The sequence below is a fragment of the Carassius auratus genome, unplaced genomic scaffold, assembly GCF_003368295.1.
Source record: "Carassius auratus strain Wakin unplaced genomic scaffold, ASM336829v1 scaf_tig00214794, whole genome shotgun sequence".
In the NCBI taxonomy this organism is placed as follows: domain Eukaryota; kingdom Metazoa; phylum Chordata; class Actinopteri; order Cypriniformes; family Cyprinidae; genus Carassius; species Carassius auratus.
In genome coordinates this window covers 413,831-439,787 of record NW_020527807.1, presented here as the reverse complement: position 1 = coordinate 439,787, position 25,957 = coordinate 413,831, and the positions used below count along the sequence as shown (strand labels likewise).

The 25,957-nt window shown below is 38.6% G+C and overlaps 1 protein-coding gene across 1 annotated transcript in view; it reads right to left on the bottom strand.

Annotated features, from left to right (window-relative positions):
- The window catches only part of LOC113092971 (tumor necrosis factor receptor superfamily member 11B), a 56,951-nt gene extending 33,549 nt beyond the window's left edge, over positions 1–23,402 (bottom strand). Inside the window, exons 1-2 of the mRNA XM_026258775.1 lie at positions 23,305–23,402; positions 773–1,136 (exon numbers count right to left, since the gene is read on the bottom strand). Of these exons, the coding sequence (XP_026114560.1) occupies positions 773–1,136; positions 23,305–23,337 (397 nt within the window). The 5' untranslated portion in view covers positions 23,338–23,402. The remainder of the gene's footprint in view (positions 1–772; positions 1,137–23,304) is intronic.
- Positions 23,403–25,957: the final 2,555 nt, after the last annotated feature.

The window sequence follows — 25,957 nt, the reverse complement described above, 5'->3', positions numbered from 1 at the left end:
AATATAATAATACTATAATAATATCGGTACAGTTATGGATTATATACTGTATATATATATATATATATATATATATATATATATATATATATATATATATATATATATATATATATATAGTTTTTTTTACATCCTTTTTGAGATCATTTCTATTAGACTCAAGCTAGAGTATTATAACAACCAGTAATGTCATTCCGTTTAATGAAAACCTACGTCAGTCACACTCTATGTCAGTCACTCTCTTATTTCCAACAGGGACTGTTCACTTACACTTCTTTTGCTGGAATTCAGCCACTGTGAATATTTCTTAATGTCTCATCATACAGTACAGAATGATTATCAAGCACCCTGACAACATGTTCAGGGTGCCAAATGTTAAACCAGCTGCCATTGAAAGCTTAAGGGAGGTAGTGGCTGACTGTTAATGTACTGAATTCTAATTCCTTATAAATGTGATTTATTAACCTTGAAACGGGTTACACAGTACATGACGAATACTGCAACGATAAAACGATGAAGAAAACTGTAATGATAAAAAAAAAAAATAACGAAAAAAAAGAAAAAACTGGCTGAATCTCAAGTTTATTATTTATTATGATTATTTTTATCATTAAGTATGATTATAAGCTCCATAATAATAATTACATCTAAAATGGACTGAGATGATCTAAGAAAGTAAAGTGTTTCAGTATATCAGTGTAAATTATTTCAGCATTAAAGTTTTTCAGTGTAATCTGCTAGCACATTGGTGACAGATAATAAGTGTACTTACCCTGCACAATGACACCAAAGCCAGGTGAACAGGCAGTGTGTCGGACACAAAATTCCACCAATAGGTAATATCCATGTATACACTCACAGAGCCTGTCATGAGTGCTGTTACATTCCCTTCGTACAATCTGTCTTTCCTTGCAGACAGATGTACAATGTTGACAGCTGTCTCCCCAGTGCCACTGCTCCGCAAAGCATTTTTCTGGGCAGAGGGCACAAACAGTGGGTTCCTTTGTGCTGCAGTGGTGTTTCACAGCTGTTCCGGGTGGACACTGGTCACAAAGCAGCACCTTAGATGTCACAGGGTCTCTGTGCTGGTATTGAGGTATTTCTTGGTAGGCCCGTGCAAAACACATGGCAAACAACTGAGAAAAAGCAAATAGGAATACAGTTTAAAGATGCATCTTGCAATTTGGGGTGTATGTAAAATGTTTGCTGAAAACTGTCTGCAATGATGAATGAATGTGATGTGTGTTTATCATGGTATGCTTATTAATGCACATAGCCATTTTACGCACAGAGCCAGTAAGAGGCAAAGACTGCATATGGCTTAGATATCCTCCACAAAGCATCAGTAGAGAGTTATTTTCTCTGGGGACTTCCCCTTCACACTGCTGTCATGATAAACAATATGCTTTGGATATCGCACAGGCCATGGTGTGACTGCTCTTGGCTCATGTCAGATGAATGGTTATTGAAGTACTGTAGATGGGTGAGGTGGGGTGGGGGTTAGAGAGATGTCATGTCCTTAAAATACTCACTTTACACTAAAAGATGACTAAATAATTCCTGAGTTCCAATAATCACTCCATGATGACAAATGACAAATTAAGAATATTACTTGGTGAAAGACCTACTTCCTCTTTAGTAGCACATCATATTTATAAATGCCACAAAATAAGGAGGTAATGAGTGAACACATCTGCATTAGTAGTACCTTTAATGTTTACATATGTTAAATATTGGATGTATTTTATATATTATTATTATTTTTTTTTTTTTTTTTTTTTTAGTTTTTATTCTGTCATGTACAATGCTTTGGTAATATGTACCTACAGTAAGAATGTCATGCCAATAAAGCAATATGAATTGAAAAAAAAAATTGACAGAGGGGAGAGAGAGAGAGAGAGAGAGAGAGAGAGAGGATGCCAAGTTACACATAATTTCTGCTTCCGGCTTTGCTACCATTCGGACTGCTCTGCCCTTTGCTTCTTATATCTGTACTTTTCGCAGATTTTACTTAGATTTTTACTTCAGCAGATCAGCACAGTGCTCAAACAACACATTTTTGGCACGAACAATAAAAATAAAAACTTTGGGACTGGAATAATGCTACAAAAAGAAGACTTTGCTTCCCACTGCCAGCAGCTTATATTCCCGAGATGGGAGAACAACTGCCTATATTCAAACAGAAGAGAGAGAAAATGCCTCCTATTGAATATACTTGTTGCATGAATTGCTGAAAACTTCTAAAGAGGATTGTGGTTTTTTAAACAAAGTTATTTGCTGGACTTCCAAAACAGGCGTAAAACTCTGCAGGCCATCGTCATGGACCCTCTCAACATACAACCGTGGAGTTCCATGAATCTTCTGAGTTTATACCCAGTTTAGTGGAACAAGCCAAAACTGTTATTCTTCCACCCCGTTAATTTCGTTAACAATTTTTTTTTTTTTTTCTGTGATGAAGATGAGACGTTGACGAGCTAAAACTAGCTTAGATTCCCAATAAAATGCTCTCAGACAGCAAATGCAAGGAGTTCGCTTCCTTCATTTTTGAGAAGATCATCAATATCAGGAAGGCGATTAGCACATCCTCAAGTAATGCAGAGGTCAGACAGATTTGCCCACAATATCAAAAAGATACTGGGCCTTATCATACACCTGGCGCAATGCAATGCAAGGAGCTAGTTTCAGTCTGGATTTCCCCATCCAGCGCCACGTCATTTAATTAGAAAATGCATTTTGTGGTTCTTTAAACAAAGTTATTTGCTAGACTTTCAAAACAGGCGGAACACTTGGCAGGCCAACGTCATGGATCCTCTCAACATACAGCCGTGGAGTTCCATGAATCTTCTGAGTTTATACCCAGTTTAGAGAAACAAGCCAAAACTGATCACCACACTAATTGATGGCACAAACAGGGAGCGGGACCCAAAGGAACACGAGACATCAGATTGTCACAAGTTTCTCATATTGCTGCCGTAGCATCCTCTATCCCAGATTCGACTATGACAAGGCTTGTGAATACAGGTATTCTACCACCCCGTTAATTTTGTTAACACATTTTTTTTTCTGTGATGAAGATGAGACGTTGACGAGCTAAAATTAATATTTAATGATAAAAACTATGACAAAATATATGCCGTCTTCGTTAACAAGACGAGATGGGACCGGACATTCAAAATACATCCAATAGGGTACCGTCTTGTCCTAAAAAAATGTGTGTCGCTGTCATTGGATTGCAAACAGATAAGGGGCATCCCATATCTATTCTCAATATGGCAGCTGCAGTGGATGGATAGACTAACAAAACGCGAACTAGCGATCTGAAACAATTGCCTTAGCACCCGAAAGGGTAGGGATGAGGTGACCAGATGTATAGTTCCCCAGGAGTCACATATTGTTGTCGATTAATTTATAGTTAGTGAAGGCAGGATAGGCAGAATCGAGCTGATAGCGGTGCTCTCTTGTGCACACTCCACTTTTCAGTTCTCATATAAAGCATGCGATCAGTTCTCAGCGTTCAAACACACACATAGCAGTCTAAATGTCTTTCGTGTAAAATTTGTCTTATTATCGTGTTCTGCTTCTGCAGTGCAACAGTCCTAAATAAAGCAGCCCCTCATAACTTTATTTTCATGAGTGTATGTAGGACACTGTTAGGAGAGGTTGAGGTGAAGCCACTTTATTTAAAGATGTCTATCAATGCAAGCAAGTGTCAACTAGTCAATACTTGTCTTTTGAATATCTAGGGATTTTTCTGAAAGGTGCTCCACGCATTCTTTTTATTATTTACAGGCCTCCAAAATACTCTCCAGCCTTTGTTAAATAGGTCACAGAAATGTTATCAATGATTTCTTCAGAGTTTGACTGTTTTGCTATTGCAGGGGATTTTAATATTCCCATGAATAACACAGAAAACAAAACTACGAAATAAATGATAATGGTTCTAAAAACTTGTGACCTGATTCAGCATGTGCATGGACCCATACACAAAGGTGGACACACTCTAGATTTAATCATCAATAGGGGTCTAAACATTTCATCCAATGTTATTAAGGACATAGCTCTATCTGATCACTTCTGTATTTTCTTTGATATATTGATCTCTGCTACCACTGAATCTACACTGTAATGAATTGCTGTAAAAATTACAGCATTATTTTAAAGCCGCAGACTGTTTTTTAATAATACAGCATATTGCTGTAAACTACAATGCATTCTGGGGTCACGTGTAGGTCTGACTCAAATTACCGAATTTTGCTGTAAATTTCAAATGTTCAGAGCCGCATCAACGGTCGAGGAGATTAATGTTAAAGGCAAGCGGAGTGATCCACAACTGTTGTAAGTGACTTCAGTTTTTTATATTTTTTGTTTGGTAGTATTAAATGTGTCTACATTCACGGATTATATTGGTAACCCCAGATTCAAGCATCATCCGTCCGCGGGGCGCATTGCAGAATTGCACAGGGTTTCAGTAGCGCGGTCGCGGTAGGATTTCACACATCCCAAGTTATTCACGGTAACTTCGTGTTTATCAGCACACTTCGTCGTGATTATTTTATGATGTAAAACAACTTTGCACAGGCAGTCATCTGTTAACACGGGCGGTGAAATAAAACGCGTTTCTAAAGCCTTGCGGTCAGTCAGGGCCACTCACGGAGGATGTGTGTGTCATATAAATTCTCAGTGGTGCTCTTCCAAGAGGTAAACGTAACCAGTGAGATGCTGGTTAGATTGCTAACTTCAGGTAACGTTAATGTGAAAACTTTAACATATCTGTTTGATATAAAGTCTGCTTTGTATAGTTAGCCTAATTTATTACCTTAGGGCGACCAAATAATTTTTCCTTGAAATTATTAAATATGCTATTTATAGATATGTGTCTATATTTATGTCGGCAGGCAAATCTTGTGTGTATTTTTGCACAGGGTGCACAAAGGCACCTTATCAGTGCGGTGACACTTGAACAAATGAACTGATCATGCGCGACACTGACCAATAAACAAACGAGTTGACTTATTGTAGTTGTAGAATATTTCTCTTATTTTTTTCTTAAGTTTTATTGCGCCTATGACTTGAATCTTATCATCAGTTGTAGTGATGGGAAGTTCGGATCATTTTACCGAATCGGACTTTTGAGTCTCGTTCAGCAAAATGAACGAATCTTTTTTCAAGTCGTTTCAAATGAACGAACAACCCGAAGGTTCAGGAAGAAAAAAACAAAGTGCTTTCAGTCTGTTTCACATTAGGAGGCATTTTGCTGCATAATCGATCCACCACTGACCATCTGCAACTATGGAAGCTAAACTTCCATTAAATGGACTGAAAACGCTCAAGTATAGGTCTCAAAACGCTTGCTCTGCACCAGTGGATACACACAGTTATGTGCATGTCACAGACTGTCGGGGCATGCACTTCCGCGTTTCAGAGATCCGCCTTTTACTTTCCGTCAACATTACATTAATTAACGTTTAGAAAATTGATTTTTGACATTTGTGAATCAATTCAGAATAGTCTGCTTATGCATTGCGATACATTTAAGAATCAAATTTTTATCCCACCCCTACTAAATATAATGTAAATGTAAAAATCTGAAATACAAAAAAAAAAAATGGTATAGGTATTAATTACTATTGTGATATTGATTGTTTTAGGAGACACTTTGACAAGTGGGCACTGGATGCTGAGTATTGAAGGCAAGGTGGTGTGTGAGGGCACTCAGCCCAGTTTCCTGTCCAGCCTTGCCACTCTGTTTGCTGCTTATTACTAGTTTAATCTTGAGTATTAGTAGAAAGCAGTGTGTACTTTGGAGTTCATTCAAAGGTAATGATTGAATTCTAACAACTTCAGAACCAGCATTTTATAGATAAGTTATATCAGGACATTCTTTTTAATAATGTTATGTTATGTTATAAGTGTTATTTCTGTTGAGGCCTCTAAAACAATGTGTCTTAACTCGAGGAGAGAATATATTTGTCTCGCTATTTAACACCAGCAAACTATTGAGTTAAATATGTTTTTTTTTTATTATTATTAGTGGACATCTCCAACTTTCTGGGAGGTCCTAAAACCGATCTTAATTACATATTGTCTGTTTCATGACCCTTTAGGTGCTTTGTTGGCATAAATCCGGAGAAAGGATCCAAAGCCAAGGGAAAAGTGCCATCGAAATAAAAACAGGACAAGTGATACAGAAGAAAATGTGTGGCAGTCAACCCACATGTTGCCACTCTTCTGTGCAAATTCCAATTTCTGAAATGTAAGGATACGTCTTCCTTTTATTGTTCTCTATCTGCCTTTGACTCTACCTCTCATCCCTCTGTCTCTCTGACTGTACCTCTCATCCCTGTTTCTGTCACTAACTGTATCTGTCCTCCCCCTATTTGTTTCTGAAAGTATTATTATATTTTGTAATAAAACTAATGTATTGTCCTCTTTGCTCTTTTCAATATTTTTAGTCACACTTTGAATCCTGGGATGGAACTTCATCTGGAGCATAATTGTTATTTGGTTGATTTTTATCTGTTTGATGGAAAGTTTGTATGACTTGTTTGGCCATATTGGTCTATTCTTTAAGTGATGAAAGCTATCTGAAAGCATCTTTGTGGTTTTTAAAGGATTAGTTCACCCAAAAATGAAAATTAAGTCAATAATTACTTATTTCGTTCCACACCCGTAAGATCTTCGTTCATCTTCACAACACACATTAAGATATTTTTGATTAAATCCAATGGTTCAGTGAAGCCTGCATTTCTAGCAAGATCATTTCTTTTTTCAATGCCCAGAAAGTAATAAATATATAATAAATATATAATATTTATATAATAAATATTATAAAGCGACGAGAATACTTTTTTTGCCAAAAAAATTTTTTTTTTAAATATAAGCACAATGTAAAAACATGTATGTACACAATAAGTACATTGTACTAAATCATTAATTAAAATGTAAGTACATAGTAGTTAAGGCCACTTAATATAAAGTGGGTCCCAAATCATTTGCTCAGAACGTGTATCAAACTGCAAAAGTCACATGAAAATGTGAAATTTGAAATGTCAAAACACTTACGAAGCCTCATTTACTGAAATCATGTGACTTTGGCAGTTTGATATGCTCTGATTTTTAACTGAAAGATTCATAAAGCTTCGAAGCTTCATGAAGCAGTGTTAAAAAAAAAAAAAAAAAAAACATCCCTCACTAGATATTGTTGAATAGTCATTATTTTGTTTTTGGCATACAAAAAGTATTTTCATAGCTTCATTACACTAAGGTTGAACCACTGTGGTCACATAAACTGTTTTAAATATGTTTTTAGTACCTTTCTGGGCATTGGAAAAGGAAATTATCTTGCTAGCAATGTAGGCATCACTGGGCCATCAGGTTTTATAAAAAATATCTTAATGTGTGTTGTGAAGATGAACAAGGTCTTAAGGGTGTGGAATGACATGAGGGTGAGAAATGACAGAATTGTAACTTTTGGGTGAACTGTTTTAACATGACCATGTTGGTCATGTTTCGGTTATAACGCAGTTTGAATATTTCTTTGTGTCTAGGTCCATGATGGCCAATATGTTCCAAGTAATAAAAAAGAAAACATGCCAAAATTTCATATCCATTAAAAAAATGAAATAATTTTAAAATAAATAAAAATGAGTTCAAAATAATATACTTTTTATGTCATTTTTTCATGTAAATTTGAAAGTGATATATAACATTTTTACAGTTTTTTTTTTTTTTTATGTTTTTTTTTTTTATGTTTTTTTTTTTTTTTTTTTTTGGTGAATTAAGTTATGCATTATACAACACTTTATGCAGTTAAAGTTAAGTCAGCAATAGGGAAAATATACTGTATGCTATCATTTTACATACTTTAAATATAGCAAATACACATGCTTTTTTCAAAGAATTGCTTTTCACAGTAAACTACTTGATGGGCATCTCTGAAACATTTGCTATTTAAATAATTGTGTAAAATTCCATATACAAAATATTTAAAATGCAGTTTATAATATATTTTTTGTAAAAATGCAGTATACAAAATATAAAAAAATGTAAATTTTACAGTAAAATACTGGCAGCAGGGTTGCCAGACACTTACTGTAAATTTTACAGTAGTACAGAATTTTACTGTAATTGAGAATACAGTAAAAAATCTGTACATTAAATTACAGTAAAACTACTGTAAAATTTACAGTAATTTTTTAACAGTGTAGATATGTCTCTGTCAGAAAGAGATGCATTAAAGGTGCTGTAGGGAACTTTTGTAAAAAAAATATTTTTTACATATTTATTAAACCTGTCATTATATCCTGACAGTAGAATATGAGACAGATAATCTGTGAAAAAAATCAAGCTCCTCTGACTCTTCCCAGTGGTCCTATTGCCATTTGCAGAAACTCCATCGCTCCCGGTAAAAAATAACCAATCAAAGCTGCGGTCCGTAACTTTGTTTGTGTTCAAAATGTAGAAAAATTTATATAATAAGCGAGTACACCATGAATCCATTTTCCAAACCGTGTTTTTGGCTTGTCCTGAATCACTAGGGTGCATCTATAATAAGTGTTTATATTCGGACTATTTTAGATTGCTTCGGGGATACCGCGGCGGAGTAACCCAGTACCTTTGTGATTCTTCATAGACATAAACAGAGAGAAGTAGTTCCGGCTATGATGTTCTTCTGCAAGACGCAAGCAGTTCTGTTTATTAACCGCTAGAGCATCAAAAGTTCCCTACCGCAGCTTTAACGAGAACATGGAGGCTATATCTCTAACACCAAGCTTTTCTGCAGACTCTATTGATATTCTCCTTGATTCCTTTAACTCTAAAGTTAAGAATGTTATTTATGATATTGCTCCTGTAATAGTCAATAAGAAAATTAGCAGATAGAAATCAGTTCGGAGAAGATCAGCAGCAGTTCAGACTATGAAAAGACAATGCAGAAAAGCCTGATTTGAAATTCACTATAGCATCTATAAAGACAGCCTTCATGTTTTAATGTGAAACTAGCCACAGCTATATAGAATTTCTTCTCAAACCTTATAAAACAGTAACTTAAAAAACACTCGTACTCTTTTTGCCACTGTTGGGAGACTGACAAACCCCCTAAGTCAGATTCCCAGTAAAATGCTCTCAGACAGCAAATGCAAGGAGTTTGCTTCCTTCATTTCTGAGAAGATCATCAATATCAGGAAGGTGATTAGCACATCCTCAAGTAATGCAGAGGTCAGACAGATTTGGCCACAATATCAAAAACATATTGTGCCCTATCATACACCTGGCACAATGCAACGCAAGGAGCTAATTTCAGTCCGGATTTCCCCATCCAGCGCCACGTCGTTTAATTAGAAAATACATTTGCGCCCATGGGCGTGCTGGTCTAAAAAAGAGGTGTTGCTATTTTAAGGAGCTGAAAATAGCCTGCGCCAGAGACCAACGCAAGCCTGGTCTAAAGTCTGTGGCACAATATTTATTTTATTATTTAAAGGGTTAGTTCAACCAAAAATGAAAATTTTGACTCACCCTCATGTCTTTCCAAACCCGTAAAACCTCAGTTCATCTTTGGAACACAGTTTCATATATATATATATATATATATATATATATATATATATATATATATATATATATATATTAGCATTGTGAGTCTTTTATCACAGAACAGTAACAATCTTTCATAGTTATAGACATTAGTTTAAACTCAATAAATATAAACAACGCATTATTCATGAATTTTACTTCTAGGTTTGTATAATAAGTTGCTCAAGCAAGAAGCAAAACATTTAAACACAATAATTAGCCTATGACTTTTCTTGTTAAAATATTTCAAATTAAAACACCACAGACAGAAACAGTCTCGTACATTTTGCATTTATATCTTTATCATAAGCAATCCCACAGGTCTTAATGAACTTTGTTTTTCTGCTTCCATAAAAGTGAACATATATATTGTTTTCCTTGTTTATCTAAAAGTGCAACTTTTCTCGTTTTAATAACCTAAAACCTGTGTTGCGTGTGAAACACAGTAGGCTTTAATAAGTATACATTTATTGTGAAATTACTGCGTTTCCATGTAAATCCATGTTCATTTTTCCCTGCGAACAACATGCTATCGCTTTAATTCAGTGCCTGCAGCACAGCAAAAATAGACTCAGTAGCCAATCGCTGCACTGCTGCATATGCACTTCTCCTGGAACGCACTGACAAACCGCAACCTCGTGCAGCTGGAATCCATTAATACGCACTGCAGATCGACTATGTGTGAAACAGGCGTTATAACATAAAACCAGAGCACTGCTGAGTTTACCCTCACCACGCCTCGCAGTCACTGCTTAGAAGTGCAATATTGTAAAGGGTCCGTCTGAAACAATGTCGCGTGGCCGCGGAGCAGCATAACATTCATTCCGAACGTTGTGTAATGAAATACACCGGTATGGCGGTATATTAAAAATTTATGTCATAAACGAAAATATACACCGGTTTTCGGTATGAACCGGTATACCGCTCAGCACTACTGTCCAGAAAGGTAATAAAAACATCATCAAAGTAGTCCATGTGACATCAGAGGGTCAGTTAGAATTTGTTGAAGCATCGAAAATACATTTTGGTCCAAAAAAAAAAAAAAAAAGACTTTATTCAGCATTGTCTTCTCTTCCTGGCCTGTTGTGAGTGCGTTCACAACACTGCAGTGTAGTAATGCCCGGTTCACGAATGAATCATTCGATTTAACTGGTTCTTCTTGAACCAGTTCACCAAAGAGAACTGAATCGTTTGAAATGGTTCACATCTCCAATAAGCATTAATCCACAAATTACTTAAGCTGTTAACTTTTTTAACATTGCTGACACTCCCTCTGAGTTAAAATAAACCAATATTGCGGAGTAATTAATTTACTTAAACAGTACACTGACTGAACTGCTGTGAAGAGAGAACTGAAGATGAACACCAGGCCAAGCCAGATAACGAACGAAAGATTGACTCGTTCTCGAGTCAAGAACCGGTTGTATCTGTTTTCGGATCACCAGTACACTGAACAGAGAACCGTTTCTGTCAGACGCGTCTGACTCGAGAACAGTATGTGCATGCGTGATTCAGAGTGAAGCAGACAGACACACAGCGCATCTGAACCGAACTGGTTCTGTTGGTGATTGATTCTGAACTGATTCTGTGCTAATGTTATGAGCCCGGGTAAACCGTAGGCTTGAATAAAGGGCAATCATTGCAAATTACGTCATTACGTAGAGCGTAAAAGAACCGGTGTACCATTTTTTTTTTTCAACTGGATTATTGAATCGAACTGTCCTAAAGAACCAGTTAGCAGATAAGAACTGAACTTCCCATCACTACTGGTGGCCAGAGGAGTGGAGTCCCGAGGCGGTGGATGGACGACGACTGACCAAGGCAGAGCCGGAAGGAAGAGGGAGCAGGTGGGATGACGGGCCACAGTAAAGACGAGGGAGCCTGGAAGCGGAGATGGGATTCTCATGCCAAGGCAGAGCCTGAAAGTCCCAAGGTGGATCAGAGCACCCAGATGGCACTGACTGAGGGTGAGCTTTGGGACTGACAGGCGGAGATGGAGCTAAGGAACTTGCTGGTTAAAGAGGAGATGTGAGAGGGAGGCTGGGAGGGAACAAAGGAGGACTTGAGCTGGGCAGAACCAGTGAAGACACAGGAGATTCAGGGCTGGATGGAACCAGTGCAGATGCAGGAGGATGTCTCAGGTTACAAATGTAACCATAGTTCCCTGAGGGGGAACACCAACGAGTTGGCCGGCGACAGCCCCTGACGTCACTACCGGCGACTATAGATACACCGTTAATCACCAGATTCTTCTGTCCACCCTCAGAAAGATGGGCATCTCTGAAACCGCACTCCTGTGGTTTAAGTCCTACCTCTCAGATAGATCCTTCAGCGTGTCTTGGAGGGGTGATGTTTCTAAGTCACAACATCTTGCTCCTGGGGTTCCTCAAGGTGTCATTAGGATCTGTCTTTCAGAAGCATGGCTTTTCTTATCACTGCTATGCTGATGACACCCAATTCTACTTTTCATTCCAACCTGATGACCTGACATTAGCAGCTCGCATTTTAGCCTGTCTGAATGACATTTCTAGCTGGATAAATGACCATCACCTTCATCTCAACCTTACCAAGACATGACTCCTGGTGGTTCCAGCAAACCATTGTTTCATCACAACTTCTCTATACAGCTGTGTTCGACAACCATAACTCCTCCCAAGACAGCCAGAAACCTAGGAGTTGTGATGGATAACCAGTTAAGCTTCACAGACCATATTGCTACAATGACCTGGTCCTACAGATTTGCCTTATACAACATTAGGAAGATTAGACCCTTCCTGTCAGAGCAAGCCAACCAAATTATTGTCCTAGCTCTTGTTCTCTCAAGACTGGACTATTGTAATGCTCTACTGGCGGGCCTTCCTGCATGTACTATCAAGCCTCTGCAACTGATCCAGAATGTAGCAGCGAGGGTTGTCTTCAATGAGCCAAAAAAAAGCTTATGTTACTCCTCTCCTCATCAGGTTACACAGGCTACCAGTAGCCGTTTGCATCAAATTCAAGGTACTGATGGTTGCCTACAAGATGACCACTGGCACGGCACCAACATACCTAAACTCACTAGTTCAATCTTATTTGCCCTTCAGAAGTTTGCGCTCTGCAACTGTACGACACCTTGTGGTGCCATCCCAAAGAAGTTCAAACTCACGGACCTTTTTCTGGACTGTGCCCAGCTGGTGGAATGACCTCCCAATCTCAATTCGTACAGATGAGTCTTTACTCATTTTCAGGGAACATCTAAAGACTCTTTTTTTCTTGCACTTAACTAACTAATACTAGCAGTTTTCTTTCTTTTCTTGTCTTTCATAAATATATTTATATAAAATAACCCTGGCTATGCGTTCTCTACTAGACGAACTGAGACTTGTCATGGCACTTGTATACTGTTGTTGTTCTCTTGTTGATCTGATTGCTTCCATTGTTCTCATTTGTAAGTTGCTCATTTGTAAGTCTGCTAAATGATTAAATATAAATATAGGATTTTAGAAAAAATGAAGAGCACTAGCATGTGAACTTACCACAGTGTGGATTTCAGAAAGTGCGCAAAGACTTCACATGCACACTTACCATAACATTGATTTTAAATACTGTTCTAAGGAGGGGGCTCTCGTGGTACTCTCATAGAGCAGCTCACAGTCAAGTCAAGTCACCTTTATTTATATAGCCCTTAAAACAAATTAATTGAACAACTGAACTGATTAACTAACAAAAAATTAACAAATTAACTGAACAACATTCGTTAGCAAAACAGTGTGTCAATAATGCAAAATGACAGTTAAAGGCAGTTCATCATTGAATTCAGTGATGTCATCTCTAAGTTTAATTTGTGTCTGTGCATTTATTTGTAATCAAGTCAATGATATTGCTGTAGATGAAGTGACCCCAATTAAGCAAGCCAGAGGCGACAGCGGCAAGGAACCAAAACTCCATTGGTGACAGAATGGAGAAAAAAAAACCTTGGGAGAAACCAGGCTCCATTGGGGGGCCAGTTCTGCTCTGACCAGACGAAACCAGTAGTTCAATTCCAGGCTGCAGCAAAGTCAGATTGTGCAGGAGAATCATCTGTTTCCTGTGGTCTTGTCCTGATGGTCATCTGAAACAAGTTCTTTACAGGGGATCTGTATCAGGGGCTCTAGCCATTGAGAAGATAGGCCATCATTTAGATATATTTTTGAGATGGAAAAATGCAGTTTTACAAAAGCTAGAAACGTGGACTTCTAAGGAAAGATTGCGATCAAATAGCACACCTAGGTTCCTAATTGATGACGAAGACTTGACAGAGCAGCCATCAAGTCTTAGACAGTGTTCTAGGTTATTACATGCAGAGTTTTTAGGTCCTATAATTAACGCCTCTGAATTTCAGAATTTAGCAGTAAGAAATTACTCATCATCCAGTTTTTTATATCGACTATGCATTCCATTAGTTTTTCAAATTGGTGTGTTTCACCGGGCCGCGAAGAAATATAGAGCTGAGTATCATCAGAATAACAGTGAAAGCTTACACCATGTTTCCTGATGATATCTCCCAAGGTTACCATATAAAGCATGAAGAGTACTAGTATTGAGCCTTGAGGTACTCCATACTGCACTTGTGATCGATATGATACATCTTCATTCACTGCTACGAACTGATGGCGGTCATATAAGTACGATTTAAACCATGATAATGCACTTCCATTAATGCCAACAAAGTCTATGCAAAATAATGTTGTGGTCAACTGTGTCAAACGCAGCACTAACATCCAATAAAACTAATAGAGAGATACAACCACGATCAGATGATAAGAGCAGGTTATTTGTAACTCTAAGGACAGCACTCAGTACTATGATACGGTCTAAATCCTGACTGGAAATCCTCACATATACCATTTTTCTCTAAGAAGGAATATAATTGTGTGGATACCACCTTTTCTAGTATCTTGGACAGAAAATGGAGATTCGAGATTGGTCTATGATTAACTAGTTCTTTGGGGTCAAGTTGTGGTTTTTTGATGAGAGGCTTAATAACAGCCAGTTTGAAGGTTTTGGGGACATATCCTAATGACAATGAGGAATTAATAATAGTCAGAAGAGGATCTATGACTTCTGGAAGCACCCATTTTAGGAGCTTAGATGGTATAGGGTCTAACATACATGTTGTTGGTTTAGATGATTTAACAAGTTTATACAATTCTTTCTCTCCTATAGTAGAGAATGAGTGGAACTGTTCCTCAGGGGGTCTATAGTGCACTGTCTGATGCGATACTGTCGGCGGAATGGTTACAATTTTATCTCTAATTGTATCAATTTTAGAAGTAAAGTAGTTCATAAAGTCATTACTGCTGTGATGTTGTCAACACTTTTTGAGGCTTTATTTTTCGTTAATTTAGCCACTGTGTTGAATAAATACCTGGGGTTATGTTTGTTTTCTTCTAAAAGAGAAGAAAAGTAAACGGATCTAGCAGTTTTTAATGCTTTTCTGTAGGATAGGTTACTTTCCCGCTAGGGAATACGAAATACTAAATACTAAATTCCTCCAGCTGCACTCCATTTTTCGGGCTGATCTTTTTAGGGTGCAAGTATGCTCATTATAGCATGTTGTCATACTGGTTTCCTTAATCTCCCTTAAGCGTAAAGGAGCAACTGTATTTAAATGCTAGAAAAGATGGAGTCCATAGTTTCTGTTACATCATCAAGTTGTTCTGAGGTTTTGGTTATGCTAAGGAAATTTAGATACATCAGGAAGATAACTTAAAAAGCAGTCTTTTGTGGTAGAAGTGATGGTTCTTCCATACTTGTAACAAGAAGTAGAATTTATAATTTTGGCTATATGAAGTGTGCACAAAACTAAATAATGATCTGAGATATCATCACTTGGCTGCATAATTTCAACACTATCAACATCAAATCCATGTGACAGTATTAAATCTAGATTATGATTTCGACAATGAGTAGGTCCTGAAACGTGTTGTCTAACCCCAATAGAGTTCAGAATGTCTATAAATGCTGATCTTAATGCATCTTTTTCAACATGGATATTAAAATCACCAACTATTAAAACTTTATCTGCAGCCAGAACTAACTCGGATGTAAAATCACCAAACTCTTTAATAAAGTCTGTATTGGTGCCCTGGTGGCCTGTATACAGTAGCCAGCACAAACATAACAGGGGATTTATCATTAACATTTCTTTCTCTGGATAAGGTTATATGAAGCACCATTACTTCAAATGAGTTATACTTGAAGCCTGCCCTCTAAGAAATCCTGAAAACGTTGTTATAAATTGAAGCAACACCTCCCCCTTTGCCTTTAACACACGGCTCATGTTTATAACAGTAATCTTGGGGGATGGACTCATTTAAAATAACGTAATCATCAGATTTTGGCCAGGTTTCTGTCAAACAGAGCACATCTAGATTATGATCAGTGATCATATTTTTTACAAAAAGTGTTTTCATAGAAAGGGATCTGATATTCAATAAGCCAAGCTTTATCATTTGTTTATCCGTATTGCATCTGTTTTTTATTTGTCGAACCTCAATTAAATTGTTAATCTTAACTTGGTTTGGATGTTTTTTTGTATTTTCTAGTTCGGGAACAGACACAGTCTCTATAGTGTGATATCTAGGTGAAAGAGTCTCTATGTGCTGAGAATTAGCTGACCTCTGTGATGTGAGACAGCTACCAGATGGTCAGTTTAGCCAGTCTGTCTGCTTCCTGACCTGGGCCCAAGTTATTCAGGTATAAACACTAAGACTATTTGCCATATTTCTAGAGAGAAAAGTGGTGCCACCCCAGGAGGGATGAAGACCATCTCTTTTCAACAGGTCAGGTCTGCCCCAAAAGCTCGTCCAATTGTCTATGAAACCTATGTTATTCTGTGTGCACCACTCAGACATCCAGCCACTGAGTGATGACAATCTTCCATGCATCTGGTCACCACGGTAAGCAGGGAGGGGACCAGAGCATATTACAGTGTCTGACATCGTGCTTGCACAAGTTCACACACCTCTTTAATGTTATTTTTAGTGATCTGTGACTGGCGAAGTCGAACATCATTAGCACCGGCATGAATAACAATCTTACTGTATTTACATTTAGCATTAGCCAGCACTTTTAAATTTGCCAAGATGTCAGGCGCTCTGGCTCCCGGTAAACATTTGACTATGGTGGCTGGTGTCTCTATATTCACGTTCCGTACAATAGAATCAACAATAACAAGAGCACTTTCATCAGGTTTCTCAGTGGATGCGTCACTGAGTGAGGAGAACCTGTTTAATGTTTTGATCGGAACAGAAGAGCAGTGTTTTGACCCACGACTAGGCTGCCTCACTGTCACCCAGTTGCCCTGCTGCAGGGGCTCTGTCGCCAGAATCGAACAATGTACAGGAATCCCTGAGCTAGACTCATCCAAAGCCGTATCTAGAGCCCTAACATTCTTACTGTCCTCAATAAAAGTTTTGATGCGTGTCTCTAATTCTGAAATCTTCTCTGTCAGCCTAACACTTTCCCTCCTTATCACATGTGAATCCCTCATCTGCGACAGAGATAGATAAACTAAAATGTGACAAGAGGTGCAAATAACAGTAGCAGGAGAAGCCATTCACCGTACTTGATGAAATATTCTTACCACAGTTGTTTGATGAACTTGTGAAAAACTGGAGCGAGAGAGAGGAGAGGAGAAAAGAAAACAGCGATAGGTTCGAATGAAAATGCTAATGACAAACTAACAAGTGCAACATAGATGGAATGGTGCATACCAAAACAATATGTTTGAGAGTCATCAACTTGATCTGTGGAAATAATGCTGGAGCGCTCTGGGGAAAGAACAGATAACTCAATCTACATGAGAGGAGAACTCAGAATTCAGAAAGAGAGTAGCGCACTCACAGGCGACCCTTCTTAGTAAAGGGGAGTGCTGCTAAACTACCACGAGAACCACCAAAATAGCCCCTCATGCTTTAGGGAAGTAATGTTTGAAGTGTATAATAAAATACACATTGGCTGAGTGGAGCCCAATGAACCAAGATCTAACCATCTCAAGAAAGGGAATGAAGCGGAGCATGTAACCCTTACCGTACAGGATTTCAGAAAGTGTGCAGAGTCTTGCGTGAACACTTACCACTTATGTGGATTTTACAAAGTGTGCAAAATGTTCAATGTGCACACTCACCACTAAGCATCGCAGAGGTGCCGAACCGCATGGGAGAGGCAAGCTCAAATTTACAAACCTCTGGCGAGGGGAGCAGAACCTGAGGCAGCATATACAAGAAGACTTCTGTAACTGCCACCTCCACTTCCCGCTTGATGCGTCAGCAACAACTAAGCAACCAGGAAATCCCTCAGGGTGACCTGGCTGGACATACATGAAATTCCTTGCAGTGCTGTGCCGGGCCTGATGATCAAAAAAGGCTCCCACAGAAACCTGTTATTTGGCCGCCTAAAACCGGAAACATGAAGCCGGAATCAGGGCTATCATATCGTCAGGACATAATGCCGACGAGTGTTTAGCAAGCACTGTAGTCGAGCATTGCAAAAAAACTCACAGAAGATTAGTACACACATAACCACCAGCAATTTGCAAGAAGTTCCCACCTAACCTCGGTCAGGTGGAGAGCTGGTGGTTACAGGGGAATTAGGAAGGAGAGGATCAGGGCAGATTTAAAAACCCCCAAAGAAAACAAGTAGATACAAAGTAGCCTTCTGTGCCCGTCTCATACCCTCGGATCGAGATGGACCAGGAACCCAATGTTGTTCGGGCTCAGACCTGGACCTTCGTGGAACGAAGGATCTGAAAGCAGCGGAGTGCACCTTCGTCTCCCTGAACTTCTCGATTACCATCTCAATGGAAATACCAAAATGTTCAGAAGTCGAAACCTGAGGATCGAGAAGAAAGCTTTTTCTTCCTGATGTCTGCCAGGTTCATCTACAAATGTCCTTCAGTTACCACCATGGTCGCCATAGTCATGCCCATGGTGGAGGTGGCCTGCTTGGTAGCATGAAGAGAGATCTGTGGTGGCAAGGAGGGAGATTAAGAGAGGACATCTCCCCCACAGAAAGAAAGCTCTTTCTACAGAGGGCATCCTCTCATAGCCGCTTTTGCACAACGCCTCGATGTCTGCATGACTCTTGTGCTGAAACCGATGAATGCAAGAAAAAAATGGCCTCTTCCATTTCTTTTCAATCTCTGCATGGATACAGTCAGAAATGGAAGGCTCACCTGACCTGGAGGGCTATGGTCAGAAAGATAAAGCTCGTCGAGGCGGCCTCATGGTGTCACCTTGTTAGCACATTTCCATGGCAAGTCAAACTTTGCCATGGCACGGTCCATGAACTCCAACAGGTCAACATACGCAGGGCAGGAGGAATGAGAAGGCTCAGTCTAAGCCTAACCTCTTCACCCTCCTTAAAATATCTTCTGCTTTTCCTGTCTAAACGCTTGCTAGTAGTCTCCATGATAGACAGAGAAAAATCGCTCTTACCAGTTCTTTCAGATGTATGTCATAGAATATCAGTCAGTGAAGATGAAGAAGAGAATGATGTGTTTCCTGGTGCCTGTTTATCCATAGTCATGCCGGTAGTGATGTCAGGGGCTGTCGCCGGCAAACTCATTGGTGTTTTTCCAATGTATGCTTCAGACACGGGTCACTATGAGGAACACCTAGAGGATATGCAGTACGAAGTTCCCTTCCCTCTAATTGACGTGATTGTCAGTGGTGGGGAAAGAGTTAAGTGCTGCTTTTACACCTTGGTCAGTTTTTGTTGTATTTATTTTGGAATTGAGAGGAAAGCGGGTCAAACCATATTATTGCAGGCACTTACATTAGGTCATATGAGATGAAATGACTACTTGACAACAAATATATTTAAATATATTTTTTTATTGTTGACATTGTTGATAATGTCGACTAATCGTTTTAGCCCTACTTGACTAAGATGTGTACAGTACTATAACTCAAATTGCATACTACTATGGAGTCTCTGACAGTTGTAATTACATCGTTCAAATTATCTAACGGAAATTCAGAAAGAAACCATTGACCTTGAGTTAGCACTGAATACAAATGCTTGAATTCAACGCTACATTTATCTAAGGAAGACAGAAGGCTCTCAGATAAATCTCTTTGTTCTAAGACAGTAAGAGTGGAATTCTAAAACAAGACACTGAAAATAAAAATTTTATCCAAAAGATCCAAGTGTAATACAAAATTTGGCGAAATAGAAAGTGTACAAACAATACACAATGACTAGGCTAATTCTTAAATTATCATACTTTATTTTTGATTAACAAGCTTTTTAAAAGTTAACTGTTGAAAGTGGGATGATTCAGGATCTGCAGATGGTCTATTAAGATACTGCAAATCTTTATAACTGAGTTACAGTTACAACATTCAAATATAACATTTCCTTTTTGGAGGCAGGCACAATTTCTCTCCTTCTCCTCCCCTTGCCTTCCCTGCTTGCTCTCTCGTCTCATCTATTTTCTGAGAGACTCTCTCTGCACTGCTCTCCAAACTGAAAATCAACTGAAAATCATGGATTTGATCAACTGGTCTCTCAACGCAATTGACACCATCTTCTCAACGATAAGCTGATTGCCCTCCCATGTTGTTTGCAGCTGGCAACAAGATAGATGCGTGGGATAGTTGGCAGGGCGTGTGTCTGGCGGCTCTTTCAGTGGAGGACATTGAAGATATCTACCTATTCGGAACATTGATAAAAGGTCTTCTGCTGACTTGATTAGGCTTTGCCCTGTGTAATCGAAAAAATGTGAAAACTGGAACAGCTGTCCAAAGCCTCACAAGCCTTCATGATTGAAGCAGTGGGCAGAGCGGTCAGCACTGATACTGAGACTATTAACCGCAATATGGATACCATCACGAAGAAGCTCACGGCTTTGGAGATGAAAATGGATGGATTTGGAGACCAGAATGGACAAAGAGAGTGACTGGAATGTAGTAATTGGAATGCAGCTACTCGACCAAACAATCACAATCTTATCTTCTTTCAGCTCCCTCTACCAGCACTGGCCTCGGCCAATGTTGGAAATAACAAATGCCCCTGAGGAGCACTGTAGCGAGATGCTCTTGCGTTCCTCCCCCATCTTCACAGATAGATATCGATATCTGCTGATTGTTGACTCTGTCTGGAACCTGACTAAGGCTGTCTCCATGGCAACTTGCTGTGACGCTATCACAATCTGCGGACTGAGACACCTAGCTCTTCAAGCCTACAAATAATACATACATACATACACACACACACACATACGTGCATATATACAGATATGCATTCACCCCCCCCCCCCCCCCCCCCCACCATCCCTCGCCTTCGCCGCTTTGTACTGCCAGTCAAAATCTAACCATCTCTCTCTCTCTGGGCCCTGTGGGCTATCCATTCACTCTCTTGAAAGCCTAACATGAAACAAGGCTGTGTTTCTCCCTACATCCTCATCATTGAGCCATCAGTCTGGCATATAATGCACAGAAGGAAAAGAGAGTTCCCACTGGATTTTACCACCACCAAAGTCAGTCATTTTAAACTTTGTAAAGTTTAAAGGAATAGCCCAGTCATTAATTAATTAGAAAATGAATTGGATTAAATATATATAAATAAATATGATTATTAATACATTCATAAATAATAATAATTAATTAACATACACTAATATTATCTCCATTATAATATTTATCCTGGAAATTGTAAATATATGAATATATAAATTCAAGACAAATACTCTGTAAATGTAGTAATATAATGATGTTGTTGTTGGTTTTATTTGGAAAGGTAAACATTCTATCAATGTATATCAATGGGACATAATACATTTTAATCTTAAGTATAAGGTTTAATTGAGTATAATGTTTGTTGGTCTAGCTGACAGTGTTAACAAAATCAAACATGAGAATAAAACACATTTATCAAGCCATTTTAACTTGTTTCTACGGAGCTTTGGGCCTTTCTTTTACTGGGCGTCATAACTTGTGTATCCAAGTTGTCATTGCAAGCACAAAAATAGCCTGAAGCTGGACTGGCACTACTAGCTCTAAAAACAAACAAACAAACAAACAAAAACAAAAAACTACTAACCTCACTTTCTTCTTCCTTTCTCTATTAATATTTGATGACATTGTGTTCATAACTTATTTAATGCAAATGGGTGAAAACAAACTGTGCTTAATTTAAGAACTACCTCTTTATTCTTCCTTAAGGTATTACTGTAGCAACAGCCAAATAGAAAGATAACATTTAGGGAAGTTCAAACTCTTTCAGACTCTCCCAATAACGGAAAGCCTCACTTAGATAACACACCCACTGTTTCCATACTAAACCCCAGCTTAACCACCATTATTCTAGTGCCACCATGTGATTCCACATTATATAGTCATATATAGTTTTCCTTAAAAAAGACACATGGAAAGCCCATTGATGTTTGATAATATTGATAATTATCTCCAAAACATGGATTCATGCAAATAATGTTGCAGAACCACAAAGAGCTACACATGCAAAGCACATCACAGGAAATTACAGATCCTACAAGTCACAATCCATACAAAGCTGTACAAAAACTGAACACAGAAACAACTTGAATGATATAAAACCATACAGACCAAATTTTGTATCATGCATCTAACTATGCACCTACATCAAATATAAAGCATATGATCAATGTACTCATCGTGTTCTCACTTCATGTTTTTCAAATCTAATAGGGGATTTGTATTTGTGCCTATAATGATTAGGGTTCCCATTATGGGTATGGCTAGAGGTACGTTTTGAGTTTAGGGGTAGGCTCATTGCGAGACTGAGTCTCACAGTCTACACATAACACCATGCTCTACCCTCCCATTGTTTCCTACCCTCCCATTGTTTCCTGTCTTCACAAACACTTTATGAATAAAATAAAAATCGCAAAACTCTGTCAATATTATGCTATATATTATATATAATTTTATTTTTATTGCATATAATAATACTTATTATTATTATTATTACACTTACACCACGGTGCAAATTAAGGTGTGTATTTTAAGTAATTTCACCTAATTTATAACACCCTGGGGGGGGGGGGGGTCATATTAAGATAATACAAAGAATAAAAATGGCAAGGTTCTTTATGCTGTATATTTAATTAGTATGTCTAAAAATAAGCTTATGTATATTTTATTATTACACTACTTAATGGAGTGTATCATACAAACTGTAACATCAAGTGCAATACAAACAATAGATCTATAGATAACTCTTATTAGTGTTAATATAAACCTAGTGTTGCAACATTTCCTATCAAAAAGATGTTCCACTGAAAGCAGAGCCATGCAAATAGCATACTCAGGGGACACTCAACACACAATAACCTTACTGTGAAGCATATGCTGATCCTGCGTAAATAAATAAATTATATCTCTCTCTTAAAACCAAGTGAGTGACCAGACAGCATTTGGTGCAAATTAAAAAGTATGTTTAATTGTGTCGCGCGTTCTGACTCCGAACAAGTCGGTATGATTCACCAAATGCGAATGTTTTTATACTTAGAGCGAAAATACCAGTTGATCAGCTGTTTCATTCACCTGCGTTCTCGACTGAACACTGCATTACTTTGTTAAAGCATCAGCACACAATGCGCTTTAAATTGGTTTCGTCCTCATTTATAACCATTTCGTACTATGTAAAACAGCATGATAAAATGACAAAAAAGAAAAACTGTGCAAAAGGTCTCGTTAAGTGTCGCAGGCAGACGATAATCATACTCACCATTTGTAATTTCATTGCTGTCAGTGGAGGCATTTTCAGCACACTCACAAGTCACGCAAATCCGCATGGACAAGATCGTGTCTACACTTATAGCTAAGGGAAAGGTCAGAATGTGCACACCCACTTTATGGCACTGCAATCCATCCTCTAAATAAATTCGTATTTTTTTTTAGGGTAACGGGCATCATGAAACAAATTATGACATGAATATTTAATTTATGTCAGTAATGAGACATTTCTTGATAACAACTTTCATTACATACTCTGGAAAGTTTTTCAAGCTTTAAAATTGTTCATTGTTGCTAAGTTTTATACAAACATTTTATGGAGCAATCAATCCAACCCAGCCCAATTTTTTATTAAAATATTTGTATTTAAAAAGAGGATCATTATACTGTAAGGTTCAATTTATTAATATTATTTAATGCAACAAGTATCAAGAAAGAACAACCTATTTTACAGAAACCACTTTTTAAGATTGTTAATATATAAATACACTATATGCATCCACTATATATTAACTGTTTATTTTTGTTAATTTGTAATACATTGGTATATATAAAAAAATATAATTATATATTATAATATTATATATTATTTCATTATTCAATTTTAACAGATTAATAAATTCTGTACAAACATATTGTTCATTGCAATACATAATGTATAAACTAATGTCAACAAATATAAATTTGTTACCAACAAAAATGACAGAGTTTGTATGTAAACAGGTTTATCCTCCACTGTGGGGACTAAATTGTAAAAATGTGGAGTTGGGATGGTAACAGGAGACAGCGTAGGGCAGGCAGGAAGGCAGGCAGATGAAGAGGGCGGCGACGACTGAGGAAGGAGCCATGGAGGAATCAGGAGGAACCGTGAGGGACCAGATGGAGGGAGGTGCCAGGATGGAGACAGGAGGGACTTGGCGCAAGAGGAGCCAGGCGGAACCCAGACCACAACCAACATAATGTCCCATGGTGGAGCCAATGGAAGGAGGAGCTATGGTGGAGGAAGGGCTGACGACTCCAGGGGGCTTACAGACAGCAGCAGAGCAGATAGAAGAAGAGCTGGACAGAGAGTCCAGACAAAGAGCCAATGAGCCAGGGTGATGCCGAGGATCCAGAGGGCCAAGGCAGAGCAGAAATGGCTCAGTTGTCTGATGTGTAGGTGGGGATCTGGAAGGCCATGGTGCAGCCAGAGTGACAGATAACCAAGGAGGAGCCAGAGGAAGGGCCAACGGAGCCAGAGGGACGAGGTGCTACCAGAGGAGTGCAGTCCCGATGTGAGGACAGTTTGACAACTGAGTTTACGATTAGCGGGGGCTTCAAGGAGACAGAGGAGGTGATGTTGAGGATTGATGAGAGGTCGTGGAAGAGGGAGGGATGGTGGTTGGGAGTTCATAACAGTCAAGAGGTTTTTGGATGGTGTATGCTGCCAGAACACACCAAATAGGGACTCCCAGCAATAAATAGGGGAATGAACTCCGTGGTCAAAACAGGACAGCTAGATAATTCAAGGCAGACTGGACAGATGGACAGTTCATAAACGGCCTCCCTGGTTGTAACAGGACAGACAGATAGTTCAGGGTAAACAGGAGGTTCCAAGGATGGCCGAAGACAGGTAATATCCGTCTCTAAATCCAATTCTTACACACCCTTAGAAAGGGCTGCACAATAAATTGAATGTGATTGTCATGCACATTTTGTCAGTAAAGCTGGTTCTGTGATTAGTAGTAAATCCTAATCTCCTGCTTTCAAATGGAGCAGCATTTACTACACAGGGCCATAGATCTCTGACAAGCTACAAAAAAAAAAAAAAAAAAGCTGACAATATAATCTTACGATTATAAAATTGAAGAAATATTTTGCGATAATGATACCTGTTTGTGTAGCTTCTCAGTTAACTAGACCTAAATGCCACTCCACCTGATAGCATGTGAAAATAGCACATTTAATAATGTTTTTAGTCATTTCATAACATCAGTCAAGTGTTTGAAATAAATCCTTCAGTGAGATGATGTGGCTTCTTACACAGAATAAGGTACACAACATATTTCATAGTTTTCTAAGCAGTGATAAAGACAATGCTGCAGTATCCACACATGTGAGCTCAAATGGTGGCTGGCACACCTGGTCAGACATCATGAGAGGCTCTGGCTCCATAGTGATCCTCAGGACTGTCGCTCCTATCAGCAATGGCTCTGTACTTCTCCAACTCTGGCTCTCTGTCTGTTGTGGGCTCTTGCTGAGGCATCACACAGCGGGTTGGTGATTGGCTGGGTACTGCATCGGAAGTGGGGCTCATCAATGTAAGGAGTCAGTGGCAAGATACAGCTCGCCAGCACCCACCATGAAGATGACTAAATCCCCTCGAGGACCATCTACGGACAACGGCACTCTGTACATGGTGTTGATTTAAAACAAGCAGAACGTATCAACAGGTTAGCTGGTATTGTTGGAAATTTCCAGGAATAGTCTGGTGGGGTCCTCTAGGGCAAGTTCCCCCTGGTGGAGGAGATGGAATTTGGGGCGATGCATGAAAAAAAAAAAAAACTTTAAAAAATGAGAAAACAAATGAGGGAAACATGCCGCTCAACTTTTGGTCTGGTATTCTGTCACGCTCATGTAGAGGAAAGGCACATGAAGGCAAAGGT